The 12,720-nt window shown below is 41.9% G+C and overlaps 1 protein-coding gene across 1 annotated transcript in view; it reads right to left on the bottom strand.

Moving 5' to 3' along the window:
• LOC122372680 (zinc finger protein 316-like) overlaps nt 1–12,720 on the bottom strand; it is a 61,647-nt gene that overhangs the window by 33,539 nt on the left and 15,388 nt on the right. Inside the window, exons 3-6 of the mRNA XM_043350192.1 lie at nt 11,849–11,986; nt 11,284–11,400; nt 5,574–5,797; nt 4,952–5,014 (exon numbers count right to left, since the gene is read on the bottom strand). Of these exons, the coding sequence (XP_043206127.1) occupies nt 4,952–5,014; nt 5,574–5,797; nt 11,284–11,400; nt 11,849–11,986 (542 nt within the window). The remainder of the gene's footprint in view (nt 1–4,951; nt 5,015–5,573; nt 5,798–11,283; nt 11,401–11,848; nt 11,987–12,720) is intronic.

Raw genomic sequence — 12,720 nt, 5'->3', positions numbered from 1 at the left:
GCGAGAGAGCGAGAGAGCGAGAGAGAGAGCGAGAGAGAGAGCGAGAGAGAGCGAGAGAGAGAGCGAGAGAGCGAGAGAGAGAGAGAGAGAGAGAGAGAGAGAGAGAGAGAGAGAGAGAGAGAGAGAGAGAGAGAGAGAGAGAGAGAGAGAGAGAGAGAGAGAGAGAGAGAGAGTGCGGTTGGATCGTACGGCAAGAAATCATTATGAGTTACAGAATATAGCTCATGAGGGTAATGATAGCTGCTCGCATATATTTATAGCGCCAAGAGGGAAAGAGAATAACACTAAAGTCAGACCAAGAAAGAGTGCGCGTATGAAATAGAGGGAGATAGAAAAACTGAAAGCATATACAGACAGACAGAAAGACAGAGACAGATATAACTAACCGACTTAATATTCCGAAAAAAAACTCTAGAGACCACACATACATTCATTGTGACATAGCTCTCACACTAATAGGTACTTATCCATCAATTATTGATGTTCACTGTTCATTTTCTGGTCGGGTATTCAGGGCCAATGAATTATGGATTCGCCCTCATTACCTGATTACCACCGCACTGAGAAAAATCCTGACTCCGCATGACACCCCCAGGGGGAGTTCACCAAAACGACACCCCAAAACTCCCAGGTGGTACTCCTCATTACACCCCCTCCAAAACTCTCCATTACACCCCAAAACTTCCCTCGAGAAACTCTCTGTAACTCTCCCTACCGTTTTAGAAAACTCTTCATTACTCTCCTTTACCCTATCAAAACAAACAACATACTCCCTGAAACTCCCTTCCATTACTCTCAATGACTCTCCTACTGCCTCATAATTACTCCCGATTACTCCATTCCATTATTCCCCAAAACTCCGTTTACATCTTCATGGTATACCTCTTGTTACTCCCCATCAAACTCACCCAAACTTCCCATCACTCCACTCCAGCCCCTCCCCCCCCCCGAAAATAAATATTGGACGAATAGCGTAACCACCCAAAGCTCGTGTACCGAAGCTCAGATAAAAATATATTTCAAGAAATGTGTATTCATAGTCCGGGGCGGTGGGAGGCTTAAAAAATTAACAAACGCTTTCGACATCCCGCCGCGGCACGCTCTCCGGGGATCTCACTCCATATGCTTCACGGTCGCGAGTTTTGATGTTAAGAATCCAAAAGGCGGCCTACCACAGCAGGAATGCTTGGTCTGGTGGTGCCGCTACCCTACCACCTCCTGGGCTTCGACGAATACTGCATCTTCTTCGTCCGGCTCTCCTTTCACGATGGTGGGATGGATATTTTGCTGGCCTCCGTTGGCTTCCGACGTGTCTTGCGGGATGCGCTGCAGGCTCTTCAGCTCATCCCCTGCAAAATGTTAATAACCATGAAATTATAGGTACACTTAACATTGCGTGGGAGGAAATGGAGGAGAAAGAAAAAAAAGAGAAGGAGGAAAATAATGAAGGAGAAAGGGAGGGAAGGAGGGGAGGGATGAAGGAAGGAAGGAAGGAAGGAAGGAAGGAAGGAAGGAAGGAAGGAAGGAAGGAAGGAAGGAAAAAAGGAAGGAAGGAAGGGAGGGAGAGAGGAAGAAAGAAAGGGAGAGAGAGGGGAGGGAAAGAGGGAGTGGGGAAGGAAGCGAGGAAAGATGAAAGGCAGAAATGAGGGAGGAGACTGAGAGGTAGGAAGATGAGACAAGATAAGATGGACGAGACGAGACATACGCGACCTGACGTGTTGGCACTGATACTGCATTTCGGCACATGATGTCAAAATAATGAAAGCAAGAGATTGCAAAGTTAGCATACTTTTTATGCACTACAATTTTGATAAAGTTAAGTTTCAGGGAAAGTCTAAAGGGCAAGTTAACAGCCTCCATCTTAGTTGCAGACACAGTAGGGTAATGCTATAAAACGTACCTACTTGAACGCTCAAAAGTTGAGCAGGTCGCTAAAAATAAGCTAAGGACGTTATACGCTGCATAGGTAGGTACCCATGTTAACATTAAAGAACGAAATTCAATTATGGACACTTTCTAAAAACATACAACAATTTAGACAAAATTTTTTTAAACATGCTGGTTTGTCGGTGGTTTTCATCATTCATAGGCAGTGGCAGTGGTAGGTAAGTAGGTAACTGATTTTTTTATATATAGGGGCTAGGAAAATCAAGGCTTTTAGGTATGCCAAGATAGTTTAATTTTCTGGCTCTGCTTTGAAAGACCTTCAAATTTGATATTTGTCATTGGTATGGATATTAAAATAATTGGGCAATAACAATAGGATCCATGACGTGTAAAGATTGTGTAATCCTAACTTTCCAATTTATTCGAGGGAAATAATGTATGGCATTTGCAAATACCTAGAAACTCAGAGCATGCTGTTTCCGATCGTTATCTCACTCAGGAACAAAAATCAATTACCCTTACAGAGACCATTCCAACCCATCAAGAACATGGGGTTACCATATGTTCTCACCACAGCATTATAACACTTTGCACTATAAAAGCATGATGGGAAATACAGCTAAGCTTACCTTTAAATCCAAAGGGTCCAATTATCCGTCACTGTATAGGTCAGGTCCGTCTAAGTCGACACGCTCTTCACTAACACCCGCCGCCCCGCACAACGTGCTGTGTACTACGCGCAAAAAATGGCGGCCACCGGCAGCCTCGCGACGTATGCTAAAACCCCTTCGTAACTCCCCTTTTACTCCTGTCGGAACGTTCGGGAAAAGTTTTTCGGGAATAATGGAGAGTTGCGTCACAGGGTTATGGGGTGTCACACATGGAGTCATTTCGCCATCCATTAAGAACTCTTGAAAACTCTTTCGCAAAATGAGGAAGGCTCGAAGTTACCCTAGAACACACTCAATAACTCTGCTGGAAAGGGAGTTATCAATGGTTTTAAAGAGTTTTCAGGGGAGCATTTTCAAGAGTTTTGACCCATATGGAGTCAATTTTTTTCTCAGTGCGTTTGCCAAAATACATACAGGGCTAAGAAAAACATTTACACCATGGCAACCAAGCGGGATTGCAAGTAGAAATCAAGTTTATTATTTGTTTAATTTTGCTCTTCTTTTTAAAATACAGTTTTGTCTTCAAGTTCCAAAAAGTTTTCAACAGTTCACTATGTTGAAGACAGTGAATGTCAAGAAATCTCAGTGCTCAGTGTTGATGTATGGAACGATATCATATTGTAAAACATCTTCAGCATGCGGCGTCATTATGAGTTCAGTCAGGTTTAAAAAGAAAAAAAAAACACGGAACAAATAGTGCATGGACGCGTTTCGATTATTAAATCTTCATCAGCATGACATAATCACAGAGAAAACAAGATCAAACTATATAGTTGTAACACAAACTATATAGTTTGTGTGCTATATCTTGTTTTCTCTGTGATTATGTCATGCTGATGAAGATTTAATAATCGAAACGCGTCCATGCACTGTTTGTTCCGTGTTTTTCTACTTGTCTCTATCAATATACATCAGTCAGGTTTATTTAAAGATGGCCAGTGTGCTCTAGCGCAATGTGGGCGAAGTCAGGTAAAAAAGTTAGGATAAAACACAAAATCTGGTACGCTGGCTAAACTAGCATCAGCCTTGATGAGACTGATACGGCTTCATCAGTAATTGGTTATCAGCTTGCTAGTGATAAATCAAGAAACTAAACTAATTAAACTTTCCTCTAAAACCGTTCTCCTGCGTACAATGAGCTGCACAAACGCTTACCCCCTCCCTCCCCTCCACCCCATCCCTACCAAACTGATGCAACCGCAACCGTCTGGCACCTGCCACCCCCTCCCCCCGAGCGAGCGAGTGCGAGCGAACCATGAGTGCCGAGCTATCCCGGCGCAGCGGGGGGGGGGGGGAGGGGGAGGCGGGGAAGGGAGAGCTCTGCAAACGCTCATGGCTAGAGAATAGAGATGTCAAGTGCGGTGAATTTATGAGGGATGTGTTATGTGTGAACAGATAAGAAAGGAAGTCTGCACGTCTACAGTTCATAGCCCAATGCAATGAAAAAAGTTTGGAATTGGACTTCAATGCCGGTTCATCACTTGGGTAGCGTTTACAAAAAAAAAAAAAAATATTCCCCCGTTTTTGGCAAGTGCTTCGTTTCAAATACCTTCGATGCTCTTCATAGTTCATATAACTTCCTTTCAAGTCTGCTTGAACGTGTGACCCATCAACGCCTCTTGCCTTCCAAATTAAATGCCACACAGCGCCAAAAATATGCAAAAAGAAACTCCAATCCTAAACAAAGCAACCAAGCGCCCAGGCCGGTGCCCCCCCCCCTCCCCCCCCCCCCCACGCAGTCCCTTCCCCAACTGGCTACCGCAATCAGCTGACTAACGGCCTGAGGCGGGCCACGCTCGTGAGCTCATGCCGTGAGACGAGGGAGGGTCAATGGATTTGATCAAAAGTGAGGGCGAAGGGGGGTTTTAAGGGGTGCTGGTGAAAAGTTAGGAAACGGATTGATTAGAGAGTTGTTGTAAGGGATATTGTGAGAATGTCCTAGGCACGGCGTAAGAATATCTCAGATTCATATCATTATGAGGAGTTTTATGAAGACAACGGAGAAATGCTTTGGAAAGACAGTTCATTGATCTGGTAAGAGGACCATCGGTCAATGTGGGATTGTCGCAAAAACGTCACAGAAAGGGTATAACTTCAGCGGATCACTCGAGCAGTGTTGTCCCGCGAATATATTCCGAATATATTCACGAATATATTCGCGAGAATACGGCAATGTTGTTTCGGGAATAATGTAGTGAATGGTGATGCCGGTTGAATTGTGTCAACGTCACTGGGACCGTGTTATATTGTAAATGTGAGATAGAGAGAGAGACAAAAATGTAACACAAAAAGGGACAAGAGTGAGAAACAAAGACACACGAATGTGAAACAAAATGAGAAACCATATATGTCTCAGGAGACCTATAAAATGTCTCTGGGACGTTTGTTCTTACCGTGTCTAGGCCATCAGTGGAGTTTTCTTCAACAGCGACGGGCTCCAACTTGGGTCGCTTTATCTGCACAGAGAGGTCAGATGACGTCAAAGAAGGTCACCAAAAGGCTGAGGCTTCGATATACAAGGTAAGGTCATTTCATGTCATTGATTGGGTTTATTTCAATTTTACTGAGTCAGATGAGGTCATCTACAGGTTCATTTTCCAGTATAGTGAAGAGGTCAAGTCATTTTATTATTTATGGACTGAACTTTCGACTATGCAAGGTCAGGTCATGTACTATATACTGGATGATTCCTTGTCATATCGTAGTCGAGGTCAGGTCATTTTAAAATAAGTTCAGAAAACACAATCTGCATGTAGAAGTTTGATCATTCGTAGTGGGATAGTATTTCGTAAGCTTAATAATATCAATAAATCAAGTCTTAATCAAGCCTTAATAAATCAAGTCAGACAATTATTTCGCATTGTTTGATAAATGCTTGATTGTCGGTTCAAACTCATGGTTTCAACTTTCATTGATAACACATTCAACCCTTACCCCACCACCCACTTACTTCCCGCATTCAAAATTCCGCCCTCACCGAGAATCGAACCCGCAACCCCCTCACACACTACTCACCACAGTGCTGCCCTCCTCTCCGTTGGTGCAGGGCGGCGCCGTCGGCGGTCCTCCCACCGGCGACACTCCCCCCTCTGTCCCCCCTCCCGACTCTCCCCCGGTGTCATAGGGGTCCGTGTTCCGATTTCGTTTTCTATCCGTGGCGGGTTCGGTGGCGGCTGAGGGGTGGGGGGTGGGTGCCCGCAGACGAATGCCGCTGACTGGGGGGCGGGAGCCGGCCAGACCTGAAAAGGGGGGGGGGAACGTCAGGGGTGGGTAGATATGGTGACCGCTAGGGGCTGGGGGAGTCATTTTACAAAAAGGCTTACGTAAAGCTAACCAAACACAGCAACAAAACAACCAAACCAAACATTTCCAAATCATTTCAAGCGTCCAAGAGGAAGCGAAATCAAAACAATCATAAGATAGAATCAGAAGGGCGAATCCATTGACGGTGGGAGGGAGTCGTGTGAGGGTCACCAGGCCATCAGTTAGAAACAGCAGAAATGACAGAACTTTAAAAATTACGCAAACGAGCTGAATAGCTTACGCACGTAAAATTACATGTGCATATAAATTGTGATTTAAAATGGCCTTTACTGACGGTTTCGGTAGCTGAAAATCAGCTAGTGCTACCAAATTTGTTCCACCCCACCTGGCAGCATTGCTTGATGAAATCATTGCTTAGTTGTGGAAGTTGCAAAACGGGTACCGGGAGACATAAATACCACCTAAATGTCATCTGTATTATCAGTCAGAATTATTTAACGCTACCAGCGGTTGCGTTAAATGTCATGAGATTTAGGTGTCGTGGCCTGAGATTTAAGTGTCGTGGCCTTCACATGGGTCTCATACTTCGACTAGTCGGGTAGGGTTACCTTGCCTCTGGTGATTTAATCTTAAGATTCAGGTTTGGATCCATGAGTGTGTCATAATTGTAATGTTGATTAAGAAAAGCAGATAATTTGAAAAGTAAAGTATTCTTGAAAAGCAAAGTATTTGAAAAGTATTCTTGAACAGCAGATAATTTTTTGTTTCCAGTGTGCGATCGTCCTAGACCAAAAAGCCATTGGGTTTCATGAGTCATGACCACATATTTCAACCACAAAACGTCCTTGTTTCCCTTATCTTTTTTTTTTTTTGTTGAAACAAACGTACCTCTACGCAACAAAGTAAATCCCTTTCAAACCGGTCAAAAAGTCAAATGACAAAAAGTCAAAAGACAAAAAGTCAACAGACAAAAAGTCAAATGCAAAAAGTCAAAAGGGATCAGAGTCGAATGGAAGAAATTCAAACTGTATAAGTCAAAACGTCAAATAGTCAAAACGAAAAAGTCAAAAGAGCAGAAAGTCAAAGTGGCAAAAAGTCAAAAAGGAGAAAATTCAAACGTGAAAAAGTCAAAACGGAAAAAAGTCAAAAGCAAAAAGTCAAATGCGGAAAAGTCAAAACAGATAAAAGTCAAAATGGACAAAAGTCAAAATGTTAAAAGTAAAAAGTCAAAAGTCAAACCGACAAAAAGTCAAAAAGACAAAAATCATATGGCAAAAAATCGTCAAATGTCCCCTGTTATTACGTGTTTTTTTCAGAGAAATTATTTAAACACATAAATATGAAGACATTACCCCTTCAACGTATGCATCATGCAACTGTTGATCGATTAATACCACTCAAAGGTCAGATCAGTCGGGGAAACTGTGGTCAAATCTCCCATTTTTGGAAGCCTTCCATTTTTGGAACGATTTTCCATATAAGGGTACGCTGCATAATATAACCATTGACTGTTATTTATTGAACGACTTAATAGATACCTGTCTGAAACTGATGTAATCAATCAATTTCATGCTTTGCATCACAATGCTTCATATACACTCTTACACGTCCTGAATAAAAAACAAAGTTGAAGTTAGGACACCTATGTACCCCATTATAGTCGAGGTCACGAACGGTCACCAGAGGTAAAAAAGAGTCAATGACCTTCCCCTGACTTCCTTTTACCTTGCTAAGGTCACTCATGCTCCGAAATAGCCCGCAAAGTCTTTGTTGTGGTTGATATTTCCCAATAACACGCGATAATCTGCGATTTTACACACTTCTGGCCTGAGGCTGTAGGTAACTCTTATAACGTCATAGCTCTGTGACCTGACATGACCCGGTCAATTATTTTTTTCTTTTTAAGTTGCGCAAAGATGCCGCTTTGGAAATGCAAAATCTTGTCGCGCTCTGCTGATCTGTTTAGCATCCATCTCAGAAAAAAACTAATGGGGGCTGCATCACCCTCCCCCCCCCCCATGCGAGGGTTGATTCAGACCGGACGTAGTAGGCCTGGCGGGGAAAAGGGCGCTATTAAGTCGGAGTCAAATCGAACAAAAATCGGCTGTTTTGCACCTTACCATCAGCGATTTCATTATAAATTTGTGAGCGAGTTCCTGTGTGGCCCCGGACATTACATTGATGTTTTTTGCACATTCTGACCACAGGTCTTCTATGTAAATATAGGGCATCAAATTTTTACAAAATGTTGCATCTTTATATTTTTGAACGACCATAACTTTGGTTGTACTTGTTTGATTTGAATGAAATAAACCTTACTGTTTAGGTAATTTCTTAAGCATTTGTTTAGATTTGCACCTACTTAAATATATGACCTTGAAATTTGCTTAACTCTGTTCTTAAGCACAAATATTGAAATAGCAAAAAACACGTCACCTTCGATTTGGCTCATTTTCATATATTTTATTGCCTACCATATTCTTAACAACCTGTGAAAAAATTAGAGTGGGCCATTCATAAGTTTTGAAGAAAATTGCACATATGCAAACGTATGTTAGCATGCGCAGCGGAGGGGGAAGAGCGAATTTCGCCCACCCCTCCTGTTTTTCGCCAATATCTCATAAGATTAATGCGAAATTAATTATGGCTACCTGTCAAGAATTGAATTGCACATCTCATCGTGCAAGCAATAAGAAAATCGGTTCACAACTGTTCTAGTAATAGCGGTGTAAAGTGAACATCCTGTCGCCGCGGCGACGCGGCGACTCGGCAGCCGGCGCCGACCGCTACGCGCCGCCTGAATTGTAGACTGTGCCGGGACGGAACGGAACGGTTCCGTCTTTACATCGCGCTCCCTACCGCTGATTACTTTCGATTCGCGTCAAATTTTGTGAGAAGACTAAGAAATGTACAGGCAATCTTATGGTGAAAGAATTTTGAAAATCGGTTGGTAAACAATTGAAATATGAACGTGTAAACACAAAATTGTGATTGCTGCGTTTCCCGCATCGGCCGAGCCCGCCTCAACCGGCGACATGTTACTCTTAGCAGGCATCTAACTGCCATTATTTATTATTGGATTAACTAGAAATTCCCCATACATACTAAAAATGTATGTTCTTTCGTATAGTGAAGATCAAAAGACGTAAAGATATCGTTGCGTGATAATGTTTTCGTTGAATTTACTTCATGATGCATTTCCACACGGCTCAAAATTCACCGCAAAATACCGTTTGCCTGAGACACTTTAACTATGGAACGTGAATGCTTGACTACGATGACTATGCATTTCCATTCTCGCAGAGTTTGGGATATCACTAATCAGCAATCATTCATTTCAGAAAGTGTGCACAAGCAAGCATGTCTTGACTCTGTCTTTCAAGGTCACGCGCGGTTGCGTGATGTTGATGCATGAAAACGGCGTTTGCCGCGAAAGTTATGAATGGCCCACTCCAATTTTTTCACAGATGGTTAGGAACATTGTGACGGACATAATATGTAAAAATTACCCAAAGCGAAGGTGACGTGTTTTTTGCTATTTAAATTTTTCTGTTTTAATTCAAGGTCAAATGCATTTCAAGGTCACTTCAATTTAATCTTATAATTAAAAATCAAAGCCTTATCAATTGCCTATAAGACCCTGTTAATATCATTTTGATACCAGAAAAGGAACCAGAGTTATAGCCATTAAAAAAATTGATGTGTGGCATTTTTCGCTATATTCGATGACCTATATCTCAGCGATACGTTATCAAATTTCGAAAATATTATACGTAACTCAGTTTTGAACCATGCCCAGTCTGCCTGCAAATTTTCAGAAAAATCGAAGGGGATGAGTCGACGGATTTCGGTGTTTGATTTGACGTGGAATGCCCCAGGTGGTGATAGGAGGCTGAAATTTGGGCAACAGACGTTCAACTTGATCCATCCAAGACGGATCTTTTGACGTATCGCAAAACTTTGAGTAAAGTCAATTCACTGACATCTAACGTTTGACCTTGGAGAGCAAGAAGACTACCCACAACGGCAAGTGACCTAATCAAGGGTAAATGGTCATGGAATGGTCACGTTTTTGCTAACAAAGCTCAAAGTCTTTCATATAATTTATTCCTGGATCTCGTATGAAATCAAATCCAAGTAGATAGACGTACGACAAATGCTCTAAGACGTCGTCGACGTCGAAATCTATGTGACACGTCGAAAGCTACTCAATGGTTTCGAAGTCACATTTCGTCATTGAACCACTATTCTTCAGATTTCTGCCATTGAAACCATTGAAACTATTATTTTGTTGTGTTGACTCTTATGTAATTATTATTTTTGTTTTTGACTTTATGTATATGACTTTTTATCCTTTTGACTTTTAGCGTCTTTGACTTTTTCCATTTGACTTTCTGCTTTTGACTTTCTGACATTTGACTTTCATATTTTTGACTTATAGCCTTTTTGACTTTTTTGCATTTGACTTTAAGCTTATTTGACTTTTTACCATTTGACTTTTATCTTTTTGATTTTTCGCGGTTTTGACTTTTTGCTTTTGACTTTTTGCATTTTTGACTTTTTGCCTTTTGACTTTTTGTCTTTTTGGCTTTTAGCGGATTTGACTTTTGCCATTTGACTTTCATCTTTTTGACTTTTTGTCTTTTGACTTTTTGGCATTTGACTTTTTGTCTTTTGACTTTTTGTCTTTTGACTTTTTGTCATGTAATCCCCTTTCGCACGCCAGCATGCTGCAAAGCATTCTATGTCCATTCATCGCCCATGCCCTAACACATTAATTCAGCTCTAATTTCAGAAGCCTGCTCTGCATATTCAGGATCAAGTAGGAATTCCCGAATACAGTTTATACAGAGCACTTCACCAGAGTTGCAACTGTTTCTTTTTGATCGAGAAGAGTTATTTTATTACCATATCTAACTATATCGGACGGTGTTTAACTTCAGTTCTTCCATTCATGTGAGAGTAACTCGGAAGCAAAGTACAGACTTCGAAAGTATGCTTCAAGAATACATGATTTGACTTTATGAGTGCACAATTTAAATAATGTACTAAAGACGATAGCTAGCAGGCTAAGGCTGTTTTAAGCTTTTCGATGGCTATATGTTTTTGTAAGAAGTGAAAATTACGATTAGAGAGTTCAGTATCATTGGTTTACGACAATGCTCAACGAAAATGGGTTATGGGTTAACGATGTTCACCCCTCGACGCTGTCAAGTTATCAACTTCCCACATGGGCTGAATACAGGCTAAAAGGCGGATTATTTGCCTTTGATATTCAGCTATCAAAGTAGTAAAAATTGACAAGCTACCTCCCGAAATTCACACATTCCATGTAGGTATGCCATTGAATGATGGGTGGATGGATGGGTTACTCCAATTTGATCAGAGGCCCCTTTATTCACGATATCCCCTGTTGGGTTACTCACATTTATCAACGTCGCCCCTCCCTTGGGTTACTCACCTTTAATCCGCAGCTCCTCGGCGGTGAGAAAGAGCGAGTCAAGTTCGTTTTTCTCGACTTCAACCTCGCCTTTGTACATGAACTCGACGATACAGCGGAGCTGAGAGAATTTCACATCTGTGGCAGAGAGAGAGAGAGGGGAGAGAGAGAGATAGAGAGAGAGAGAGAGAGGGGGGAAGGAGAGAGAGAGAGGGAGAGAGAGTTAGAGAGAGAGAGAGAGAGAGAGAGAGAGAGAGAGAGAGATACACGTCAGTATCAGAGCCGGATATAAGATATTAGCCCCTACATCGGTCAGATATCACCTACTGCACATCATAAGAGGACGTCATTGCCACCTGTCGACTTTCGTCCCCGTCTTGAGTTGGAAAAATCGAATTCGAAAGCTTGGTCGGAGCTAGAATGAAGATTCCAACAAAGACGAGGACAATATCCAACTACCAACATCCGTAATACCAACATTCGTCTAAAGCTGCATCATTCCAATTACCTAATATTATGAATATCTCAGGTCTAAATATTACAATGATAAGTTTTTCCTCCCTTCACAACCACGATATTTTCTTACCTTTTAATATCACAATGGGATGTTTTTCCACATGGTCCTGAAACAGAGCCTTGAAGTAGGGCGAGCACGCCGAGAGTACCAACTTGTGGGCCTTCAGACTCTGCCCCTCGCAGAAGAGCGTGACGTCCACCAGAGATTCTGAGGGAGGGTATGTAGGGGTTATATGGGGGTTATGTGGGGGTATATGGGGTTATATAAGGGTTATATGGTTGTTATATGAGGTTATATAGGGGTTATGTGGGGTTGTCTAGGGGTTATATGGGGTTATATGGGAGTTATATGAGGGGTATATAGTGGTTATATGGGGGTTATATGGGTCTCTGCGGGAGGAGAGGTGGCAGTTATATATATATATATATATATATATATATATATATATATATATATATATATTAGGGTGGCACTTAGCAATAGGGTGAATTTTATGTTATCCGATTTTTAGGCGTGCGGGTAGTTTTCTGGTTCCATTCCCGTAAAAAATAATGTGTGCAAAATGATTTTGAAAAATATTGATATTTAGGGGTCGCGAATTGAGGTCAAAGTTGACATTTTTGGGCAAAAAATCAACTTTTTGGAAACTACTTTAAACCTATTTGGAATGACATATGTGGTCATTAAGCGTCATTTCAGACGTATTTTGACCTTTGTTTGTATAACAATTGTTAATCCCATCACTTCCGGCCGATCGTAGCCAGTCCAGGTCAGGCCAAGACAGGTCTGATCTGGGCTGTTTTACCCATGTCAGGCCTGTTTTGGCCTGCGACCGGTGCCTTCTCACAGTGGAGGTCATATCCTCTGATTAGTGTGAGGAGTGACCGGTCTCTCCTGTTCCAAAGGGAGGACGAGCCCCACGGTTCTATCGGTTCTTGAGA

Source organism: Amphibalanus amphitrite, unplaced genomic scaffold (genome assembly GCF_019059575.1).
Source record: "Amphibalanus amphitrite isolate SeventyFive unplaced genomic scaffold, NRLGWU_Aamphi_draft 001386F_arrow, whole genome shotgun sequence".
NCBI lineage: Eukaryota > Metazoa > Arthropoda > Thecostraca > Balanomorpha > Balanidae > Amphibalanus > Amphibalanus amphitrite.
This window is presented reverse-complemented; position numbering and strand designations above follow the sequence as displayed.